Genomic DNA, 24,469 nt, shown 5'->3' with positions numbered 1-24,469 from the left:
GACCCAGGACAGACACAGGAGAGACTCAGCACAGACCCAGGACAGACACAGGAGAGACTCAGCACAGACCCAGGACAGACACAGGAGAGACTCAGCACAGACCCAGGACAGACACAGGAGAGACTCAGGATAGACTCAGCACAGACCCAGGACAGACACAGGAGAGACTCAGCACAGACTCAGGACAGACACAGGAGACTCAGCACAGACTCAGGACAGACACAGGAGAGACTCAGGATAGCCACAGGAGAGACTCGGGGTAGACTCAGCACAGACTCAGGACAGACACAGGAGAGACTCAGGATAGACTCAGCACAGACCCAGGACAGACACAGGAGAGACTCAGCACAGACTCAGGACAGACACAGGAGACTCAGCACAGACTCAGGACAGACACAGGAGAGACTCAGGATAGACTCAGCACAGACCCAGGACAGACACAGGAGAGACTCAGCACAGACTCAGGACAGACACAGGAGACTCAGCACAGACTCAGGACAGACACAAGGGAGACGCAGGATAGCCACAGGAGAGACTCGGGGTAGACTCAGCACAGACTCAGGAGAAACACAGGAGAGACGCAGGATAGCCACAGGAGAGACTCGGGGTAGACTCAGCACAGACTCAGGACAGACACAGGAGAGACGCAGGATAGCCACAGGAGAGACTCGGGGTAGACTCAGCACAGACTCAGGAGAAACACAGGAGAGACTCAGGATTGACACAGGAGAGACTCAGCACAGACTCAGGAGAAACACAGGAGAGACTCAGGATTGACACAGGAGAGACTCAGGATTGACACAGGAGAGACTCAGCACAGACTCAGGACAGACACATGAGAGACTCAGGATAGCCACAGGAGAGACTCGGGGTAGACTCAGCACAGACTCAGGAGAAACACAGGAGAGACTCAGGATAGACTCAGCACAGACCCAGGACAGACACAGGAGAGACTCAGCACAGACTCAGGACAGACACAGGAGACTCAGCACAGACTCAGGACAGACACAGGAGAGACTCAGGATAGACTCAGCACAGACCCAGGACAGACACAGGAGAGACTCAGCACAGACTCAGGACAGACACAGGAGACTCAGCACAGACTCAGGACAGACACAGGAGAGACTCAGGATAGACTCAGCACAGACCCAGGACAGACACAGGAGAGACTCAGCACAGACTCAGGACAGACACAGGAGACTCAGCACAGACTCAGGACAGACACAAGGGAGACGCAGGATAGCCACAGGAGAGACTCGGGGTAGACTCAGCACAGACTCAGGAGAAACACAGGAGAGACGCAGGATAGCCACAGGAGAGACTCGGGGTAGACTCAGCACAGACTCAGGAGAAACACAGGAGAGACTCAGGATTGACACAGGAGAGACTCAGCACAGACTCAGGAGAAACACAGGAGAGACTCAGGATTGACACAGGAGAGACTCAGGATTGACACAGGAGAGACTCAGCACAGACTCAGGACAGACACATGAGACACTCAGGATTGACACAGGAGAGACTCAGGATAGACTCAGCACAAACTCAGGACAGACACAGGAGAGACTCAGGACAGCCAAAGGATTGACTCAGGACAGTCGCAGGAGAGACTTAGGACACAAGCACCAGAGACTCAGGACAGACACAGGAGAGACTCACTAAAGGACAAACGTTATCTGAGTCTTAAAGACAACTAATCTGAAGTGTGTTTGGTCTGGAGTCTTGCTGACCCATCTGTGTGTCGCAGTGTGAAAACATGACCGTGTGAACTCCCTCTGAGCCTCGCTGCCGAGACCTTTCGTTCACCGCTTTCATGCACAGATGGTGGATCACTTTTCTCTTGCCCCGCTTTCACCGTTGTTCTTCAGATGAAAAAACACAAATGATCCATTCAAAGCGGAAAATGAGCTGATGCTTCGGAGAGAGATGAAGAGGTAGAGAGAAAGAATAGGAAAAGACAAGTGAAACAACGTATGCAGAGTATTTTTTTATTTTTAGTATTTTCATATAAGACATACGATGATGGACGATTAATGGCGCTTCCATGGCATCAGTGCGAAAACCTCTTTTTGCTAAAGGTTATTCAATACTATATTATTTTTATAGCACCGATAAACTACGGACAAAGAACTGTACAATAATGAATTCCCAGATTCCCGGATATGAGGAAGAAACCTTGAGCAGGACCACATCTGTGTGACACCAGTAAGAAAGCATATAATGTTTATGGAAGATATTAATGTGACACTTGATATCTGCAGTTGTATTATTTTTTACCTGACTCGCTTGGCTCATCCCTTTCTCCTTTCCCCCACAGCCATTTCTCCAGGTTGGGCTCAATCTTCTCTTCCAGATCTTCAGTGGTGAAGTGGGCCACCGTGGGCTTTGTTCTGGTGGAGAAGATCCTGGCAGAAGGTTTTGTAGGAGCAGGAGTGACTTTTCTCGCCTTGCTCCTCGTGCCGTGTCTGACTGGAGATGATGTTTGATCGACAGAAGGAGAATCAGGTATTGTGTTATTGAAACCCAGAACGATTTGAGCTCCAGTGAGCAAACAGCATAGGAGAAACGAACGAAGCCATGATGAAGCCATGACTGCACTGTGTGTTCTGGTTTCTAGAGCTGTAGTGTGTGAGTACGAAACCCCCGCTAATGTCACAGAGAGCCACAGTTCTTGGAATAGAAGGTCTGCAGAATGTCAAAAAAAAAAAAAAAACAAAAAAAAAAAAAAAAAAGGTTTTAATTCTGCATCAAATGAACAGAGGAGAGTTTTTACACTGTTTTTTTTTTTTATCAAAAAAAAATAAATTTTTTCCATTATGCAAACACACACACACACACACACACACACACACACACACACACACACACACACACACACACACACACACACACACACACACACAAACACACACACACAATTAATATCCAATAATATAATATTTATAGACTATTATTTTAAATAGGAGTTTTGATATAATATTTCATCTAATAGACCCAGAGAGTAAATGCCACTACTGTTAATATTGCATGACATTAATATTATGATTTATTTAAGATTTACTTACTTCATTAAATTAGCATTTTTTGTAACCTATTATACTCCTATTTGTCACATAAAGAGGGTATTATTTCAAATAAAGTAAAAATAAAAGTTTTTATAGCAAAAATAATATAAAAGGAATGATTCATGGATACTCAAATGTCAAATAATAATAATAATAATAATAATAATAATAATAATAATAATAATAATAATAATAATTTATTTAATATTAAATAATAGTTATTGTTTCAGTGTTAGATTAAATTTGTTTCACTTTAAAAATTAGATAATTTAAATATAAAATACAAATAATCTAACCCAAAACTCTACAATAATAAAATGCTCATTAAACGCTGTATGTTTTCATCGTTTGATCAGTGTGCCCCCTACAGGCAGTAAGGTGACAGTGCAGACGATTCAACCGCATTTACCCGAGTCTTATTTGCGAGTAATCTTCAGGTTCTGTTCACTCAAACTCTTCTCTAATATACGTTAAAGCTCTTCATTAGAGCATTAAATCCTGGTGGAAATAAATTCCTATGATTATTTTCTACTTTTCACGCCCTCAGTTTGATGGGAAAATGTTCAGGAAGGAAAGGAATCATTTCAAAGAATCATTTTCACTGAGTCATTTGGATTGAAAGGATGACGACATGTTCCACATTATATATAATGTAAAAATATAAGATATAATAAAAATAATTACTGTGTTTTGCCCCTACTTATTCTAAATGACAAAAAAAAACAACCACAAAACAATAAAAATGTTAAAGAATCATTTAAAATCTATGCAACATATGAGTCTAAAACCAGACTGCCGACTCTTCCCATGATGCACTAGATGGCGCCGAAGGACTGTGTATATGTTGACATCGTTTAAAGACTGTATGAATGGATTGTTGACACCGCTGTCCACTTTATTAGGAACTCCTGTGCATGTAGACCAGTCCAATCTGGCAACCATGTGGGATCAGAGCATTAAAGAGGATGTGGGATGTGGTAGCCTAGCGGTTAAGGACTTGGGCTACAGCATTGGAAGGTTGTGAGTTCGATTCCTACGTCCACCAAGCTGGGCCCCTGAGCAAGGCCCTTAACCCTCAATTGCTCACTTAAAAATCTAAGTCGCTCTAGATAATAGCGTCTGCAAAATAATGTAAAGAACATGTAGCTACAGGTGAAGAGCTTACGGTCACATTCACAACAAACATCATGAACATGTGAGCAGTTTCGAGCTTACAGAAAAGACATTTTAGGTGTAATAAATAATAACAAAAATAATTACTCTTTACAACCACGATGAGCAGAAAAGTATCTCAGAGCTTCAACACGGAGTCTGGTTTCTTCCACGGATCCTCTCGGGTTTTTTTTTTTTACATCTCTCATGCCTCTCGCTCGTTTGATCATAATCTATATCTGCGGTTTTCTGTGAATAAATTGTAATAGATTTTGTATCTAAGTGCTTTGGAATTAAAAACAGATATTAATATAACAACAATTTGTCATATTAAAGAAGAAAAGAACAGAATTCTATACAATGTTATTAATTATGAGTCATAGTGTGTGTGTGTGTGTGTGTGTGTGTGTGTGTGTGTGTGTGTGTTGTATCTCTAGCTCCAGTTTGAAAACCCGATTGTTTTACATCGTCTTGTTTTTATTTGTGGAAATTATTTTGGTCAAAAACCTCTTTATAACTCACAGTAATTCAGACGGAACTGATGAGTGATTTTCTGAAAAGATTTAATTCTGCCTTTTTAGTAAATTGTCGAATGAAATGAAATTAATTAAAGTCAAACAATTAAACAATCTAATAATATAAATATTACTATTATTATTATTATTATTATTATTATTATTATTATTATTATTATTATTATTATTATTATGTGTGAGGATCTCCATGTGTGTGCGTGTGTGTGTGCGTGTGCGTGCGTGTGTGTGTGTGTGTGTGCGTGTGTGTGTGTGTGTGTGTGTGTGAGTGAGTGTGTGTGATGTCATGACATGAACTTTTTGCTGTATTTATGACTATGTCTGCAGGTTGTTGTTTTGTCTGTGTGTGTGGTGTACTTGTTTGTGGTGTGTGTGTGTGTGTGTGTGTGTGTGTGTGTGTGTGTGTGTGTGTGTGTGTGTGTGTGTGTGTGTGTGAGAGACCCAGCAGTGGCAGTATAAGAGTTAGCAGCGTGCATCTCTCCTTTAATGAGCTCAGAGGGCTGAGGCCTCAGCACACACTCGACCTACCTGCAGTCCTGCTGAGCAACTTCTGTTGATCTGAGCAATGCTCGGACCTGCTACATGGTGTGTGTGTGTGTGTGTGTGTGTGTGTGTGTGTGTGAGAGAGAGAGAGAGAGAGAGAGAGAGAGAAAGAGAGAGCACAAACAAGCAGCTCCAGCACTCTAATTATGTGTGTTTGAGTAAATACTTTAATACTTTTAATTTGTGTGTGTGTGTGTGTGTGTGTGTGTGTGTGTGTGTGTGTGTGTGTGTGTGATTTTAATCCAGAAAGGATTTATTTCAGCAATAATTACTGCTATTAAAACACACCACAACCTTAAAAGACCATAATTAAGAGAACAGATAGAGAATAACATGCTGCTTTTGGGTTATAATAATCGAATAATTATATCATTACAACCTGTTCTTTTATTTCAAATATTTTTATTAAAAAAAAAAAGTGTTAAACTTTTTAATCGGCTTCCAGATTAATTATTAGATGCTAGAGATGAATAATGCATGAACAGCGAAGGAAAGTACAAATAATTATGGCGTAAGGTTTTTAAATACATTTTCATATGTAAAGAGGAAGTAAAAAATAAAATCCGCCCAGCACTCAAACCGGCCACTTTATTAGGAACGCCTGCAAACCTGGGCGTAAAAAAAAAGCATCCAGAAAGTTGAACCTTTCTTTAAAACTTCCACTCGAGTCCTCACACACACACACACACACACACACACACACACACACACACACACACACACACACACACACACACAAACACACAGTAGACATGCAGCATCTCTGTAATATTGATGCGCTTGGATCTCTCCTGATGCCCTCCGTTTGGTCTCTCTCATGTTACATAAACTATTTATGATCCTCGTCTTTTTGCTTCCCTCACTTCCCATAATGCATGGGTAATGTTCTTCAAGGGCCACACACACACACACACACACACGCACACACACTCACACACACACAGAGTGTATGATTCCATATATTTGCTACCTAGCTTTACCTAGCTCTTTGCATTTTGCCTAGAAACTGCTCTTGCTGAAAACCTGCCCTTGGTTGGGGTAGGAGTCGAATACCTGACCATGTGTTTGGTCGAACGTGTTGATCGTGACAACGGAACAACGTATAAAGAAAAAAAGTGCTCTATATGAAATAAGATGAAAATCCGTGAGGGTTTCATATGTTTTTTTTTTCACAATGTTACTGTGAAGCTACGAGCGGATTCGCCGCCGTAATGTGTGAAGGTGCAGAAGTTAAAGGAAATTTGAAATCTATGAACGTGATCTCAGAAATATTATAATATACTATAATATAAACAAACCTCAAATGTGTCTTTGGAGAAATAGATAGAACGCTTGAAGTTTAGTTAAAGCTGATGCTCATCAGGTGGGATGAAATATTTAGGTTACCATTAAGATTTAAGACGAAGTATTTCGGTCATGATGTAAGACGCTCTATAGTAATAGGAGTTCCAGTCATTTGTGAGGTCATACAATGGGAGGAGTTTCAGTCCTTTGTGATGAAATAAAACAGGAGGACTTCCCGTCGTTTATGACCTGACAGAATGGGAGGAGCTTCGGTTATTTGTGATGTAATAGAGTAGGAGGAGCTTCGGTTATTTGCGATGTAATAGAGTAGGAGGAGCTTCGGTTATTTGTGATGTAATAGAGTAGGAGGAGCTTCGGTTATTTGCGATGTAATAGAGTGGGAGGAGCTTCAGTGATTTGTGATGTAATAGAGTCGGAGGAGCTTCAGTGAGTTGTGATGTAATTGAGTAGGAGGAGCTTCGGTTATTTGTGATGTAATAGTGTAGGAGGAGCTTCGGTTATTTGTGATGTAATAGTGTAGGAGGAGTTTCGGTTATTTGTGATGTAATAGTGTAGGAGGAGCTTCGGTTATTTGTGATGTAATAGAGTATTAGGAGCTTCGGTGATTTGTGATGTAATAGAGTAGGAGGAGCTTCAGTGATTTGTGATGTAATTGAGTAGGAGGAGCTTCGGTTATTTGCGATGTAATTGAGTAGGAGGAGCTTCGGTTATTTGTGATGTAATAGAGTAGGAGGAGCTTCGGTTATTTGTGATGTAATAGTGTAGGAGGAGTTTCGGTTATTTGTTTCGGTTATGACACGTGAAGTAAGCAATGGTTTCGGGATCGATGTAACACCGACTTAAAATACATCCAAATAACCCTGAAATGATTTCTGTTGTTTGTCTCGGGGACATTTTTACTTTGTTGTTTATCTTTTGGATAATCTGGATATATACTGTGTATATTTATTTATCTGCAGTGTCTGGGAAACGTCTGGAACTTGCTTAGCGTTAATCGTTTAGTGTTTTCGCATTTGAACGACCTCATTTTAAATACCGAGACATATGAAAAAATGTAATGAAGGAATTAAGAACCGTGAAGAGTCTAACGTTCATTATTAGATGCTTAGCGAATGGAGAAATGTTGGAAATAACTCAGTGTTATTGGAACAATCAAAATCTAATCTAATCAGACAAATCACTCTAATTAGGCACTAAGTAGCACAGCACATATTTATGCTTTACACCCAACACTAGCGCTGCCCGTGAGTCGTTTATGTATAGACCGAAAGGCTTTACCCTCCAAGCACTCATTTAGAGTCTCATTAGGATCGGAGCGCGAGCGGTTAATAAGTTCAACAAAGATTTAGATTTCCTTCTTTAATTGCTGTTACATATCATTTTAGTGATTAAGCTGCTCTCCCCTGCCCCGCACTGGGACTCTGGGGGTAATTCAGGTTGGAGTGGAATATAGAAAGTAACAATAAGCTTATCAGTGTATTACTTATACGTCGTGGTCAGGAGCGGAAACGTACTAAACGTGCTCCCGGATATCAGGATGCCAGGAACCGGATCTGGACCTGGATCTATTTAGTTCTGAGTTCTGACGTAAACCAGATCGTTTTTTTTTAATTCCTTCTGACTTCATTAGGACAAAAGAAAAAGTTTTCTCAACAAGCCTATGCAAGACACACTCCATTATGGTCCATTAGCTTGATGTTGATTTTTTGCCATATGAGAATATTTATCCTTTTTTTTTTTACACAGTGTTAATGGAATTAATGCATAAAAAAAAAAACTTTTCACGAAGTTTTTACATAACGACAAGGAATATTAACGTTCCCGGCCAACAACGCATTAACAGATATGGTGCTTTGTTGTTGTAATAGGAGAAGATGAATTGAAAAAAAAAAAAAAACGAAAGAAAAAAAAGTGAGCATTCGCTTGGCACGGAAAATACAATTAACACGAGCGTGTGTGTGCCAAGCAAGAGTGGTGGAGCGCTGTTTACCTGAACTGCTATCTGAGTGCGCAAAACAAATATTACAAGTGGATGGTTGGTGGCACCCTCGAGGGAAAAGCGGGATCTCTGTGTATGTGTGTGTGTGTGTGTGTGGTGTGTGTGTGTGTGTGTGTGTGTGTGTGTAGCATTAACATGATTCCAATGTGCTGGCAGGATGAGCAGCTCAGGAAGATTGTGGCGGTTTGTAGTGTGGACAACTTTAGAGTGTATAGCTGCCAATGATGGAGAGACGGCCAAAATAGAAAGGCAAGAGGGAATCGCATCCACACACACACACACACACACACACACACACACACACACACACACACACACACACACACACACACACACACAAACTGTTTACATACATCATGTATGTACCTACTTTATAATGAATGACAATCGTCAGACCTCATATTTATACCGCAGGGAAATCGGTAATGCTCGAGAAAAAGCAAATATTCTTTAGGGGTGCCTATACTTTTTGCACACATACCCGTCCAAGCTTGTATCAAATATGATTTTTTATGAGGATACTATGCACACTGAATGCACACACACACACACACACACACACACACACACACACACACACACACACACACACACACACACACTGTTATTTATTGGGTGGGCAGTGAAAGCCAGCCTGCTTATTTATGCCAGATTGCTTTTCCAGATGTTTTTTTTTTTTTTTTTTTTTTAGAAAGAAACCCTCCACTCCTCTCTCACTTTCTCTCTCTACACTCCTCCGCCCCTCCTCCTTTTGTCCAGATGGAGATTGTTTTTTTTTTACAAGCGTGTGTGTAATCCTTCTTTTTCCCGGGCCCGATTCCACCGTGCGCTCTGATAGAAAACTTATGACGAGCTTCGAGGAGAAGAGCGCAGGCTGAAGGCCAAACGCCTCGTCAACGGGAAACAATCCCTTTCAGTGACCCCTTAAATAAAAACCCACAAACATCTTGTTTCCAGGAGTTTCTGTGTGAGTGTGAGAGTGTGTGTGTGTGTGTGTGTGTGTGTGTGTGTGTGTGTGTGTGTGGTGAGACCTGACGAGAGCTTTTCCAGCAGCGTAGATAGGAGCATAATAGATTGTTGTGCTCAACAATGGCTCACTCTCGAGATCTCGCTCTCGCCCGTCTCGCTCGCACACCCGCGGTTTAGAGCCGAAAGCAAGCGGACTGTGAGACGCTAACCAGATGGCTCGGATCCCAAAGCTCCTGGGACGGTGCTCACATCCGCTTAGAGCGAAATTAGCTTACCTGGAGTCAAACTTGCAGCGTTCCATGACAAGTGTAACATGATAAACCATTAACATGGGATGTACATGTTAGCTAAAAGTGATCTTAGCTACAGATGTTCGGAAAGTTTACGGAATATTTATTCAGTCGAGGATCATACTGGGTGTCGTCTGTTATCGGCTAGAAGGCGAGCCAGGAGAAGTCTATCCTACTGATTAACCACGAGAGGAAAAGGTTGCGCCGATTCTGATTACCGTAGAGAAAGTATTTAAATGAATAAATAATAGGTGGTAATAAACCTGTAGGTAGTGATGTCTAACATCACAAATCTGTCCTTAGTCTGGAATAGAAAGGCTCTTATTCTTGTTTTTCTTTGTTCTGTAACTTTAGCCGACTCCACGCGCAGGATCTAGCTAGCGTTAGCTAGAGATATTAACTAACACTGATAATTTCTAGTGCTAATAAAATAATACGCTACTGTTCTAAATTCTCATGATAAACATGGCAGCTAAAATCTTTACGTTGACGCCAGGGGCGGTTCTAGGCCTTTTTAGGGTGGCTCCAGCCCCCCGTCTGTGATCTCATCCACCCTAAAACTAAAAGTATAATTTTAATAATAAAAATTACGTTAAAATGCAGGACATGTCGTCGATGGGAAAGAAAATTATTTATCAGTTTGATTGAAGAGCGATTTTTTGTAGTCTTTCAAAAGTGCGTCATCAGCTGTCTGCTTTATTCGAACAGAGAAGCACAGGTAGTAAATAAAAATAAAATTTATTGATTTGTTCTTTGTGAATATTAGTTTATTAATGACTGCATTCATCGGACACACTGTTCGTAGAGAATGCACACATACATGAACTGATTTGATTCAAGACTGACATCATTACATCATGCATAAGATTTTAGTGTCGACTTTTGCCATTTTAAATAATAGCATAACTTTTGGCTTACTATGTAGTCATATAATATATAATATAAAACTCTTCTTGTTTTAAATTCTCACCGAGGGCTAAAACCCTTAAAGATGAAACCCTAGAACCGCCCCTGTTTGACGCATTTCTGTCCGAAACAGGAAATCAGATGGAAGTTGTGTTTCGCTTTATGTATCTATGTGTATCTGTACAACGCTGACAGCGGATTAGCGAGTTAGCTAACAACAAAGGTTGAAGCATTGAATAAAACTAATTTACTTTAATTCGCAGTTTCATAAAGTGACCTCCTACAAAGTCGAATTCAAAAAGAATAAACACCAAACTTTCTATTTTTTTAAATGCCAACATATCCATCTGAAAATTTGTGAGAAACTTACCGAGGAACCGCAAAACGTTTTAAAAAGAATTTTAAACTTCACCTGTGACACTGAATCAACTATTATGTGGCTCATCCTGTAAAAAAGTCCTCAGTTGTTACCATAGAAACGATAACGTATTACAATGGTACGCTATTAAATCGACGCTTCCCGACCAATCAGAATCGAGATTTCAACACCACTGTAAAACCATTAGTATTATTTTAGTAGGTCTGTGTAATGTGGTACGAGTACTCTAAGGGTGCTTTCACACCTGCCTTGTTTAGTTCGGTTGAATCGTACCAGAGTTCGATTGCTCATTTAGTGCGGTTCGTTTGGGCAGTTGAGAATGCAGCAATCGAACTCTGGTGCGCACCAAAAGTTGACCAAACGAGCGTACCGAGACCTCCTTGAAGAGGTGGTCTCGGTATGCTTTCAAACGAACTCTGGTACGGTCCGTTTGTGGTGAGAACACGATCCGCGATCGAATAGATCTAACTGCAAAAATATTGCGCATTTTGGACTAAACCAGCCACCGTAGTGGGTTGTCGGCAATATTTACGGAAGATGAGCATGTCACATGTCACAGTTTCGCAAAAGTAATGCTCGCCGCCTCCTGAAGTGTCTCACGATACGTCTTCGCCTATTGCGGTGCATTAAAATGATATTTTCAAGCCGCATCCGCTCTTCATTCTGAAAATGAAGACTTTGCATAGAATGCTGTATACAAGCGATGTAGTAGATTACAACCACGAACATAATCGCAGCGCGCGGTCGTCTCTCCGTGGTGTACCGTATGCTGTATGTTCCTGTTTATTCCTCTTTTTGTTTACTTCCGGAGTTTCGTTGAAATTTCCCGCACGTTTATTCTGACCGATCGAGAAGCGGTTTAGGAAATACGCTCAAAGACATGTGGCCAATGAGTGATGTGGATGTTATCACATCACTGCATTTTGGTTCGTTTCAATTGGTGCGGAACTGAACGATCAGTGTGGTGTGAGAAGGAACCAAAACTGCTAAAAAGCTACAATGGGTCATTTTTTGCTTTTGGTCCGGACCAAATGAACCGAACTGTAGGTGTGAAAGCACCCTAACTCTTCTTGGGTGTTTGTCTCTATAATCAATTTCAACCTGAAGTGACTTCAATAAAATGAAAAACAAACAAACAAACAAACAAACAAACAAAAAAAACCCCAGTGAAATGAAGATCGTCTATCGGGGTTCATCACACCATCTGTATCTTTCTCCCCTCTTAATTGTCACTAAAAGACTTGAGGAGATGAAAGATCTTTTTGTCAGGGAAAGAAAAATCTCTTGCGAGGGAAGAGGACATTGTTTCGGAAAGTCTGTTTCCTGCATTCTTCTCCGCCGGAGTCCGTAGGGGTGTGTGTGCAGCAGATTGATGAGAAGCTGAAGTGGGTCCCCGGGTGCCACACACTTCGCTCTGCTGTATTAAAAACTCCCACACGCTTTTTTTTGGGGAGGCCAAATTGCCCTTGCTGGAACCGCGGTGTGTTTCGGCAGTAATGAGCTGCGTTCGGTTTATTGTGATAAATGGTGGAACGTTTCAGAATCCATATAATCACAGAACATCATCTCGAGACAGCAGAGACTCGTCTCTTTCCTAATGAACATATTCGAACAATTTTTGAGATCTGCCCTAGCAACAAGCAGGAACTTTCTGGCGAGGAACTTTAACGAGTGTTCCTCCGCCGGAAAAGTTCTTTTAAGGAGAACTATCCAAAGAACTACATCTCTCGCATTTTGAGAGGTTCCTGTCAAACATCTGGTTTAAAAACTATTAATAAAAATAATGGGTTCTTCCATTTCCTGGATGAAGCCTGGAAGGTGTGTACTGTAGAACCTTACTAGAGAATGATTCATATCTTTTTTCAGGAAGAGTTTTCGAAGAAGGGTGGCATGGTGGCTTAGTGGTTAGCAAGTTCGCCTCACACCTCCAGGGTTGGGGTTCGATTCCCGCCTCCGCCTTGTGTGTGTGGAGATCCTGAGGAATCCAGAAATTGTACCAGCTTCTGATTCTGTGCCATGAAGATTTTGGACCTTTACTGAAATGAGGCCAACCATGTGAGGATCCTGAGATTTACCAGCTGCAGTTGGACTCTGCTTCATGAAATATTCGGACATACTAAGAGGAGATGCATGTGGTCTTTAAGGACAACAAACTCCTCATCAATACAACATTTGTGGGACTGTATATTGAATTAGAGTATATTTATAATCACAGTTCCAGTGTCACCCAAATGAGGATGAGGTTCCACTTTGAGTCTGGTTCCTCTCAAGGTTTCTTCCTTTGCCATCTACTGCCCCTTTTCCACCGAGGCAGTTCGAGTGCTGGTTCGGAGCCTAATTTAGAACCAGTTCTTTCTGTTTCGACCGCCAAAGCACCGGCTCCGAACCAGGAAAAGTGGTTCTTAAGTAGCACCAAAACGTTGCTGGTTTACACTTAAGAACCGCTTGTGTCAGGAGCTGTGGGTGGGGCTACTGTTAGCTCATTTGATAATGTACCTTAAGTATACTAATATTTAATACATTTTTACTTTACCGCTATATGATACATTATCAGTACACATGATAGTAGGTAGCTACATGCTAAGGCTAAATTTTTGTCTGTGTTAACGATAAAATAACGTTATGTACTTTATCGATTACAACCTCCATTTGTACAGATTACACCGAGCCGCACGTACAGGTTTTATTCGCCGCGTTTGGATGCTGATGTAGGTTCGCAAAGCCATGAGCATTAACAGTAAAGCAACATCCGCCATTGTTGTTGTGTTTGCTGCTGCTACGCTAACGTCGCTGGGACACGTGACACGTATACAGTGACGTCACACTCGGCGCTGTGACGGCTCTCTAGCCGGTGGAAAGGCAAACCGGTTCTTAGAAGGTTCGCCAGTGGAACCAACTTTGAACCAGCACTAGCGTTAGCTCTGAACCAGCACCCGGTTCTTTCCGGTGGAAAAGAGGCATAAGGGAGTTTTTCCTCACCACAGTCACCTCAGACACCTCAGACTTGTTCATCCTAAGCCTTTAGTATTCTTCAGCTGCCAAGATGAGGCCTTCAGGATTTCTGTGGAACCATACAAGATGATGCTAATCGAGCAAAAAGCGTTTCAAGCAAAACTATCCAGAAGAACCATCGATGGACTCATCTCTTTCTTCCTAAAGGACCTTCAACTTATTGGAAACTTGCCTCTGAAACAAGCACAATGAGCATAATAAATAAATAAGCATAATAAACCCTTAAATGAAAGAAGGTTCCTCAGAGGGTTCTTCATATATCACAAGGATGCCTCAAAGGTTTAATGTGGAACCCTACACAGAGAATGTTCCTCACTCAGACAGGGTGAAAACTTTCCAAAGAAGCCACAAAGAAGCACAGAAACAAAGCATTTGAAGCCCTTCTTCATACTTCCATGTGTGAACTCAGACTTAGAAACCGCAGACACTATAATTTACACGTTCGATGAACCTCAGTGCCCCCTGAAAACGAGGTCATAACACAGAATATGGTTTACAGTCGCGCCGTAAAAGTGTCCTGGCCTCGTCTAATTAGAAGTGACTGTTTTATAGAGTGCATGACAATGCATGGATTTAAGCATACACACATTGAGACATGTGGCAAAGATCAGCACTGAGCCATCTCTGGAAACAGTGGCAGTGTGTGTGTGTGTGTGTGTGTGTGTGTGTGTGTGTGTGTGTGTGTGTGTGTGTGTGTGTGTGTGTGTGTGGGTGTGTTATTGCCAGATGAGGATCGTTACGTTGAGAAGTTGTAGCCCGTTACTGGTGTGTGTTTCATTTTCTTGCTTGTGTTTCGCACCTGTTAAAAGGTTAAAGTGTTAATAAGAAACACAGCCTCAAGTGTAAATGTCCGATCCCACCTACTGGCTGTTTAGATTTCATCAGAAATAAAAAAAAGGATTAAAAAAATAAGCAAATACGGTAAATCGAGATGGGCCAGGGTGGCTTAGTGGTTAGCACGTTTGCCTCAGACCTCCAGGGTTGGGGGTTCGATTCCCGCCTCCACCTTGTGTGTGTGGAGTTTGCATGTTCTCCCCGTGCCTCGCGGGTTTCCTCCGGGTACTCCGGTTTCCTCCCCCGGTCCAAAGACATGCATGGTAGGTTGATTGGCATCTCTGGAAAATTGTCCGTAGTGTTTGAGTGTGTGAGTGAATAAGAGTGTGTGTGTGCCCTGCGATGGATTGGCACTCCGTCCAGGGTGTATCCTGCCTCGATGCCCGATGACGCCTGAGATAGGCACAGGCTCCCCGTGACCCGAGAAGTTCGGATAAGCGGTAAAAAATGAGTGAGTGAGAGTGAGTAAATCGAGAGTAGATAGAATCCTAAAACATCCACGAACACAGAAGCTTAAAGAAGATGGAGAGCACATCAGGTACTCATTCAAGAATTTACATGGCCTTTAGGAGGTGATGAAGAGTGGGACGAAAGTCAAGGATCGTCTAAGCGGCAAATAAAATTGTTCGGATTTCTATTGCAACAAGACAAGGGTGATTTCTGTTCAAGGTGAGGTCTCACACTCACTGCTAATTCTTCTTGTGCTTCTTCTTACGCTATCAGCTGTCTGCGCTTGAGGTTACAAAAGTGCAAAGCGTTGATGTATTTTTGTTATGACACAGCAACAACACACCCAAGATATAACTCCCATTATTTCCTCCAATGTTTCGGCACTGCCTCTGATTTTCCCCACATTTCTCCACTCTCTGTAACCCGATCTGCTGTGCAGCTGTAGCGTCTTAGCATGAGGTCATATCTGCTTCGCTATCGTTTCCCTAATAAGCCTTTGCTTTTTGGCTCGGCTCGTCCGAACGGTGCTGGAACGACTGGAGGTGAGCTCAACTGAACCGTTCTTCGGACTGGGAGAAGCACCTGGGATGGAATGGGAATGCCATGGATACAAAATATCGAGGTTTATTTAGCATTAATGCAGACGTAAGGGTTGGTGGCGGGTCAGAGTGGAGGACGAGGACGAGGACGTGGGCAGGTTTTCATCACTAAATATACGATCAGTGTTACAATTGAATCATTGGGTGATTTAAGCTCTGCTAATGGCACTCCATCATGTATGGAAGCCAAAGACTGTTTCAAGAGAGAAATTCTTTACAAAAATGAGCAATAAATAACAGAAATTTACAGTCACACTGATAAGTTACTGTATCTATTAGGGGAATATGAGCACACAGCACAATAACAGCCTTATCCTCATCCGTCAGCGCAAGAGGAACGGAGAATGACCACGGGTCTCCTTTACAAAACATGGAACAAAAAAGGACACTTAATACTTCAACGTCCTCGACAGACACTGCGAAGAGAAGTTTACGGATTTGGAAAACGCTATTTTTTTACCGTTAGTTATCTAAATATTACTAACCCCCAATTCTTAGGAAACAACACCATGAAGGAGAAATTTTATTTGGTGATTTGGTGTCTAAAGCTTTTGAATCAGTGTCTCCTGACTTCGTTAAGTTGTAGGAATGACAAACCGTCAAAGTACAAATGAACAAACAAAATAACAGCATGAGCTGGATCAAGTGCTATTTTATATAGCTGTATTATAACAAGGATGGAAGCCACATTGTTAGACTTACTGACAGGAAAAGATTTGACAACAATAAATAAAAGGTGTTTGAGGTTAAAGGCGGTGGTCCGTTGATAAATTTTGTCTGGGAAGCTTCAGCTCAAGAAACATCTGGTGACCAAACAGCTGGTCTGAAAGGTGGGCCAATTTTGACCGATTCTTATTTCATCTCTAAATACAATAAACTTTCCTTGATATTATTCATTCATTCATTCATCTTCTACCGCTTATCCGAACTTCTCGGGTCACGGGGAGCCTGTGCCTATCTCAGGCGTCATCGGGCATCGAGGCAGGATACACCCTGGACGGAGTGCCGACCCATCACAGGGCACACACACACACACTCATTCACTCACACACTCACACACTACGGACAATTTTCCAGAGATGCCAATCAACCTACCATGCATGTCTTTGGACCGGGGGAGGAAACCGGAGTACCCGGAGGAAACCCCTGAGGCACGGGGAGAACATGCAAACTCCACACACACAAGGTGGAGGTGGGAATCGAACCCCCAACCCTGGAGGTGTGAGGCGAACGTCCTAACCACTAAGCCACCGTGACCCCCCTCCTTGATATTCATATTTGTTTTATCAGCTTATGTCTAATCTCTTGAAATGTTCATTCATACTCTCTTTTCCATTGTTTCTGTCTCTTTCTACTTTTTCATCAAGTTTCATCACAATTTGTTTTAACAACTAAACACTTTTCACTCCAAGCCAATGCAAACATTTTGTGCATCGCCAGATCCCTCATACGTTTCTTTTCTGATGCAATATTTTGGCAGAAAAGCATTTGGATAGCAGCTACACTTTCTTATCCTTGTTTCTTTTCTTGTTTGTCCAACCGCGGCAACGTTTTCAGGCGTCGGAGACACTGATGTTTGTCGACAGTGGCTGCTAATTGGAGTAAATTAATTTACCTCGGGCGTCGTGTTCGCACAAAATGGCGCGCGCCGTGTGAATAAGTGATGATCGGCAGGGCCAGTATAAGGCCCGACTTTTTAAATCATTTAACAGCACGAGCCACTAATTAGCAGTGAGAAAAGCCGGCTTTCAGCCTCAATTAAGACAAGCCTGTGTCAATGAGAGGAAAGAGAGGGAAAGGGCACAGAGAGCTGCTGATTTATTTATCCTCTAAGCAGATTCTGGGTGCAGTGGGCTTTGCATTTGAGAGGTGGTATACAGAGGACGGATGGAGTGAAGATTAGAGTTTGAGTCTGAGTAATAAAAAAAGCTTAATACCAGCAGAGGTGGGAGAAAGTCACACATGTAAGAGTCACAAGTAAGTCCCAAGTCATGAATGTCAAGTCAAAGTCAAGTCGAGGCTTTTTTCAAATATTTGTCAAGCAAGCCTCACGTCTCAAATTCGTGACTTAAGTCTGACTCGAGTCAAGTCGAGTCCCCATCTCTGAGTCATTTAACTCAAGTCCAAGTCAAGTCTCAAGTCATGAAAGCCAAGTTGAGACTTTTTTAATATTTGTCGAGCAAGTCTCAAATTTGCGACTTAAGTCTGACTCAAGTCAAGTCGAGTCCCCCATCTCTGAGTCATTTAACTCAAGTCCGAGTCAAGTCTCAAGTCATGAATGTCAGGTCAAAGTCAAGTCGAGTCTTTTTTTAATATTTGTCAAGCAAGTCTCACGTCTCAAATTCGCAACTTAAGTCTGACTCGAGTCAAGTCGAGTCCCCCATCTCTGAGTCATTTCACTCAAGTCCGAATCAAGTCTCAAGTCATGAAAGGCAAGTCGAGTCTTTTTTTAATATTTGTCAAGCAAGTCTCAAGTCTCAAATTTGCACCTTAAGTCTGACTCGAGTCAAGTCGAGTCCCCATCTCTGAGTCATTTAACTCAAGTCCGAGTCAAGTCTCAAGTCACGAACGTCAAGTCAAAGTCAAGTCGAGCCTTTTTTAATATTTGTCAAGCAAGTCTCAAATTTGCAACTTGTCTGACTCGAGTCAAATCATATGACTCGAGTCATGAATGTCAAGTCAAAGTCAAGTCGAGTCTTTTTTTAATATTTGTCAAGCAAGTCTCAAATTTCCGACTTAAGTCTGAGTCGAGTCAAGTCGAGTCCCCCATCTCTGAGTCATTTAACTCAAGTCTCAAGTCATGAACGTCAAGTCAAAGTCAAGTCGAGATTTTTCTATATTTGTCAAGCAAGTCTCAAGCCTCAAATTTGCAACTTAAGTCTGACTCGAGTCACGTGGAGTCCCCCATCTCTGAGTCATTTAACTCAAGTCCGAGTCAAGTCTCAAGTCACGAACGTCAAGTCAAAGTCAAGTCGAGCCTTTTTTAATATTTGTCAAGCAAGTCTCAAATTTGCAACTTAAGTCTGACTCGAGTCAATTCATATGACTCGAGTCCCCCATCTCTGCCTAATACTTCCATAATATACACACAAATGTGAATCAGAACATTAGTCTGGGTAGGTTAGTCAAGTATAGGGGAGTTGGTCAAGTCAAGGTGGGGGGCAGGGGGCGGGGGGGGGGGCAGGGGGCGGGGGGGGGGCAGGAGGCATCATCCCTATATTTTGCAGATGATTTTTTCTTGGATCTGAAGTGCATCTCATGAGTGTGAGGCAGCTGGGATGAAAATCAGCACCTCCAAGAGGATCTTGAAACTGCCAGCAGTGTTAGAGCATTGAAAGGGTTTTGTTTCAGTGATGCAGGAACTCAATCTGAGGTTTAAACATGTCTAATGGTCAGTCCAAATCTAACACACTTCTTGGGTCTTGGACAATTGTAGGACCATTTGACCAGATCCAGTGTGTGGAGGCAATCGAGGTGGTTCTTTACAGGGATGCCCCCGCTAGGATCCCGATAGAGACGAATCGGTCACATTCCACTAGCTGAAACCCTCGGACATACATGAGAGATCTCACAGTTGGCTTCGGGAACATCTGGTTATCCTCCAAGAAGAGCTGGAATCTGTAGCATGGTACTGAGAAGTCTGGACTGACCTTTTCAGACTGCTGCCTCTATGGTTCCCACTTTGGAGAAACGGAAGGAAAATAAAAGAACAAACGTCTTGAATGCCAATACAACGTGACGATCTTTCCCATTCGAATGAGATGTTGTATTGTCTTTAAATTGCTCTTGAAAGATCAGTGAGAATTTTATTTCTACCTGCGACTGAGGAACGACTCGTCTTCCGACTCCATCCTAAATAATCTATTAACGCAAACACTTCACATATCGAATTACACGCCATCAGAACCGCTCTGTCTCACTTAATGTAATTACCCCCGCGTAATCAAGTGAAGTAAGTCGTCTCATTAAAAAGTGTCTCGCTGCTACTTCCTTCCTGTTCTCTAATTCGCTCGGACATCGCCGATAGGACGAGATATTTTTAGGAACCCTTTCTGAATCTTTTCGACAGACTTCCTGGCAACGATGTCCTGTCTGTAGTTTCAATAGCCAAATGTGTCCTCTGAAAATTAATGACATCCGAGTTGAGGAGGACATCTGGGTCACGTTCAGAGGTACCTTTGGCTCGTTGAGTTTTTAAGCAGCAGGAAAAATCCTGACCCAGTAGCACGGCCTGTGAAATTCAGACCCCTGAAATTTGTCCTCGATAAAGCTAAAGAGACGAAGCCCTTTGAGCAAAGAAAGGATGCACTGGATGCTAGTCAAGGCGAGAGATTACAGAAATGGCGCCTCTCGCCATGGGACGTCCTTCTGCGTCTCTCACAGAAACGTCCGGAAACCTCCGTGCCAAATTTCGTCCTGCAAATTTTCCCCCCTTCATCCAGTTTGGAAATCCAGACTGCGGGGAAATTAACGCTTGCTCTAGTGGGAAAGGAGGGCAACATGAACTCTTGCCAACTCATCTGAGAGCTTTCTCTCTTTTCCCCCCTTTTTGATTCCCTTATTTTGTTTCGCGCCGTCCGTGAAATGCAGCGGATTCCCAGCTCGGACTTTTTTTGACAGCCGCTCAAATCCCAGCAGTGTTTATGGATTCTCCAGATCTCATTACAGTCAATGAGCCTGCAACGACTCTCAGATCAAAGTGAAAAAGACTTTCTGGTGAGTAAGTGAGTAAGAGAGAGAGAGAGAGAGAGAGAGAGAGAGAGAGAGAGAGAGAGAGAGAGAGAGAGAGGAGTGAGCCAAATCAAGCAATTACAGCCAAGGAAGCTCATATCAGGAATATTTTAAAAGCAGGAAGTGGCCAGTTATAAATAAATAAGTAAGTAAATAAAAATGGCAGCAAGGAAACCATCCTGATCCCTAAAACATGGATATATTCGGGGCTGGTCACATTTTTAGGAATTCTAACTACAAGAATTCATTTATTGGAGCAATCTAAAACGTAGCTGCGTCTGCCAGGGGGTTAAGACAAGACAAACATTTTCAAATGTGAGACATAACATCTTTTTGATGACAAAGTAATTACATTTATGGCATTTAGCAGACACGATTAGCCAGAGTGACTTACAACTGAGCAACTGAGGGTTAAGGGCCTTGCTCAGGGGCCCAGCAGTGGCAGCTTGGTGGACCTTGGGTTCGAACCCATGACCTTCCGATCAGTAGCCCATAACCACTGAGCTACCACATCCTACCCCAAGTAAAGTTTAATGTACTAATAGATCTACCAGGTTAGCTTTTTTTCGTAAATTGCGTAGCTAAAACATTGCTAAAAAGGCACTTTGCACATTGTTTGGTGTCATTCTTTGGCCTAAGGTTTGAAGCCGAACCTACAGTACGTGTTTCAATGTTATTAAGATAATGTGTATGGTACAGTCGCGATATCAACGTTAATAACATTGGGTCAACATTAATAACATTCCTCTGCATACACTTAAATAAAGTAAACCCGTTTCTGTTACGTTAGTCATCGAGCATGCTAGTTATAGCCATGGTATTTGGTGTCAGCTTAGCGGCGTGATAGTTTCTCACCTCAACTACAGCTGCTAAGATTTAAAAGTTACGACGATATTTAGGCGGGAAAAATTCTTCGTATTCAGAGTCGCATAAACACCGCTTACTTTGCTAATGGTCATATGGACAACCAAAAGACTTGGACACACACACACACACACACACACACACACACACACACACACACACACACTCTTCTCTCTAGACATTGGTTTTCATGCTAGTTTATCCTATTTATAATTAATGTCTGTGTAAATAAACCCCAGGTCCCGCGCTCAATTATTCCAAATGTAATTTCTGCGGATGTGTCATGGCTAAACGGCGTGTCCAGGTTAAGAAATCGAGTATGAATCCTATCAAATTTCACGCTGACTAAACCTCCCTTAGTCTCGTTGCCCTTGAAAGTTTTAGTCTTTACTAAGCTTCGTCTTTTCTCTCTTGCTCTCCCTCACCCTCTTCCTGTCTACCATATCTGACGGTTGGCACGTTGCTCTGCTGCCAGGCATTAAACGACATCATCCACCAGCTGTGAGTGTGAACCACACACACACACACACACACACACACACACACACACACACACACACACACACACACACCACAACCATTAAAGGGGCCCCTTTAATTAAAGTAGGCATGTAAAGGTCGTTAAAGGCGAACAGATGGGTCCTTGGTTTACTCATCGTCACACTCGGCCCCTTTTGTCCTCACGTAAATATCTTTTTAAAATGTTTGAGACGTTGCAGGTCCCGAACACACACTGATAAAGCTGCTAACACCTGCACTTCCTCTCATTCCCTCTCTTTGGACATCACAGGTAAAGCTCAGAATTTGATTAGCAATTGATCTTTCTGACCTCAAACACCAAATAAAGTACTGTACACAAAAAAAATCTTTTACTCTGTTATGTTAAACCCACCTACTTTGGAGTTCAGCATTAAGAGAGTATAAAAAAGCGTACAACATACTGACACCAATCAGTGCTTGGGCCCCTAATGACACTTGTCTTAGAACTCATTCATTCATTCATTCATTCATTCATTCATTCATTCATTCATTCAATTTCTACCGCTTATCCGAACTTCTCGGGTCACGGGGAGCCTGTGCCTATCTCAGGCGTCATCACAGGGCACACACACACTCTCATTCACTCACACACTCACACACTACGGACAATTTTCCAGAGATGCCAATCAACCTACTGTACCATGCATGTCTTTGGACCGGGGGAGGAAACCGGAGTACCCGGAGGAAACCCCCGAGGCACGGGGAGAACATGTAAACTCCACACACACAAGGCGGAGGCGGGATTCGATCCCCCGACCCTGGAGGTGCCTCCCTTGTCTTAGAACTGTTTTTACTAATTGTAATATTAACTAAATTTCAGGAGTGAAGCAGTCGCTAGCACTATGATTTCCTTCTGTTTGGTGTGAATGAATAAAATAATATGTATGTATGTATGTATAAGTAAGCAAAGCTTTTAACATAAAAGAGGTTGAAATTTCTAGATTAGGTTGAAATTTCTAGAATAAAACATTATGCTTCCATTAGCATTCGCTCAGCTATAAGTTAAACATTTAGACATATATAAATTTTGATTACGTTTTTTTAAAAATGGGGATTGATTTAGAGATGTGAGATTGACATATTCCTATCATTCAGGGACATGCTGTGTTTTTATATATTCTTTTCTTTGAAGTTACTTACCTTGACTTAAAATATTGTTTTATTTAATTAAATTTGATTTATCCTTTTATTGACACACATTGTCTTGTCTTGCTTTAACTGTTTGCCAAAAGTCCTTGTAAAGCGCTATAATATTTTTTGGTGTTATTGAAATATCTCTCTCTCTCTCTCTCTGTCTCTCTCTCTCTCTCTCTCTCTCTCTCTCTCTCTCTCTCTCTCACACACACACACACACACACACACACACACACACACACACACACACACACACACACACACACACACACACAAAGCCATTATTACAACCTTCTCCATACCTTTTCCTTATGGATACCAGGATTTCAGTCTTAGGTCCCCATAAGGCAGGTGTGTGAACAGGTCCTCATAAACCGATGACCAAACATATCTAGATATGTGTGTCAGCCGCCACCCATTTTTTAAAATAATTGTTTTAAATAACTTGCCATATAAAATATGGAGCACAACATGGAAATGTAGCCTTGCTTTTGCATGTGCAGGTCAGCTGGTCAACTTTTCGAATTAGGACCATCGCACAGACAGACACTGATAGACAGAGACAGCGATACTGAGAGAAAGAATTTTTTTTCTCGGTATGATTATTTCGACTTTGGTTCCCACATTAGAGCATCAGGTGTGTGCTGGTTTATCAGGACAAAGCTAGAAACATGTGTCCCATGGTGTCTGGATGCTAATCAGAGATTCTGCCCTCCATCTTGCTGCAGGCTGTTATGTCCACCAGGGAATGGGTGCAAAATTATTATTAAGTATCTGCTTTAATAAAAATGACAGCTTTCCTTTTATGTTTTGTTTAGTAGTAGCTATGTTTAGCGTAAATTAAACCGCTTTTTAAAAACGTAGCGAAAGGAAGAGAAATCAGTGCAAATGAATCCGCCTTTCTATCAATGAACGTTGTGTAAAAATATGGAAAATGGCTTAAAAGATAAAGGACACGGAGCCCAAAGTGAGCCACAGATTTTGCTTTGAGTCCTTGTGTGTGTTTGATTAATAAAGGCGGTAGGAAAAAAAAACCACCTTCATTACCGGTATTCTCTTTAAATTCTTTAGGGACTTTGCAAACCTCGGATAGAATTTTATGTCACAAATAGACTCAGTGACAAGTCCTCGAGCGTCTGGTAAACGCAAACACACTTTCCTTCCTCC

At 42.0% G+C, this 24,469-nt stretch overlaps 1 protein-coding gene across 1 annotated transcript in view; it reads right to left on the bottom strand.

The window, feature by feature from the left end:
• The window catches only part of cpxm1b (carboxypeptidase X (M14 family), member 1b), a 90,394-nt gene that overhangs the window by 9,667 nt on the left and 56,258 nt on the right, over positions 1-24,469 (bottom strand). The window contains exon 3 of the mRNA XM_047800468.1: positions 2,275-2,682. Within this exon, the coding sequence (XP_047656424.1) occupies positions 2,275-2,587 (313 nt within the window). The 5' untranslated portion in view covers positions 2,588-2,682. The remainder of the gene's footprint in view (positions 1-2,274; positions 2,683-24,469) is intronic.

The sequence above is a fragment of the Tachysurus fulvidraco genome, chromosome 15 (genome assembly GCF_022655615.1).
Source record: "Tachysurus fulvidraco isolate hzauxx_2018 chromosome 15, HZAU_PFXX_2.0, whole genome shotgun sequence".
NCBI classification, from domain to species: domain Eukaryota; kingdom Metazoa; phylum Chordata; class Actinopteri; order Siluriformes; family Bagridae; genus Tachysurus; species Tachysurus fulvidraco.
This window is presented reverse-complemented; position numbering and strand designations above follow the sequence as displayed.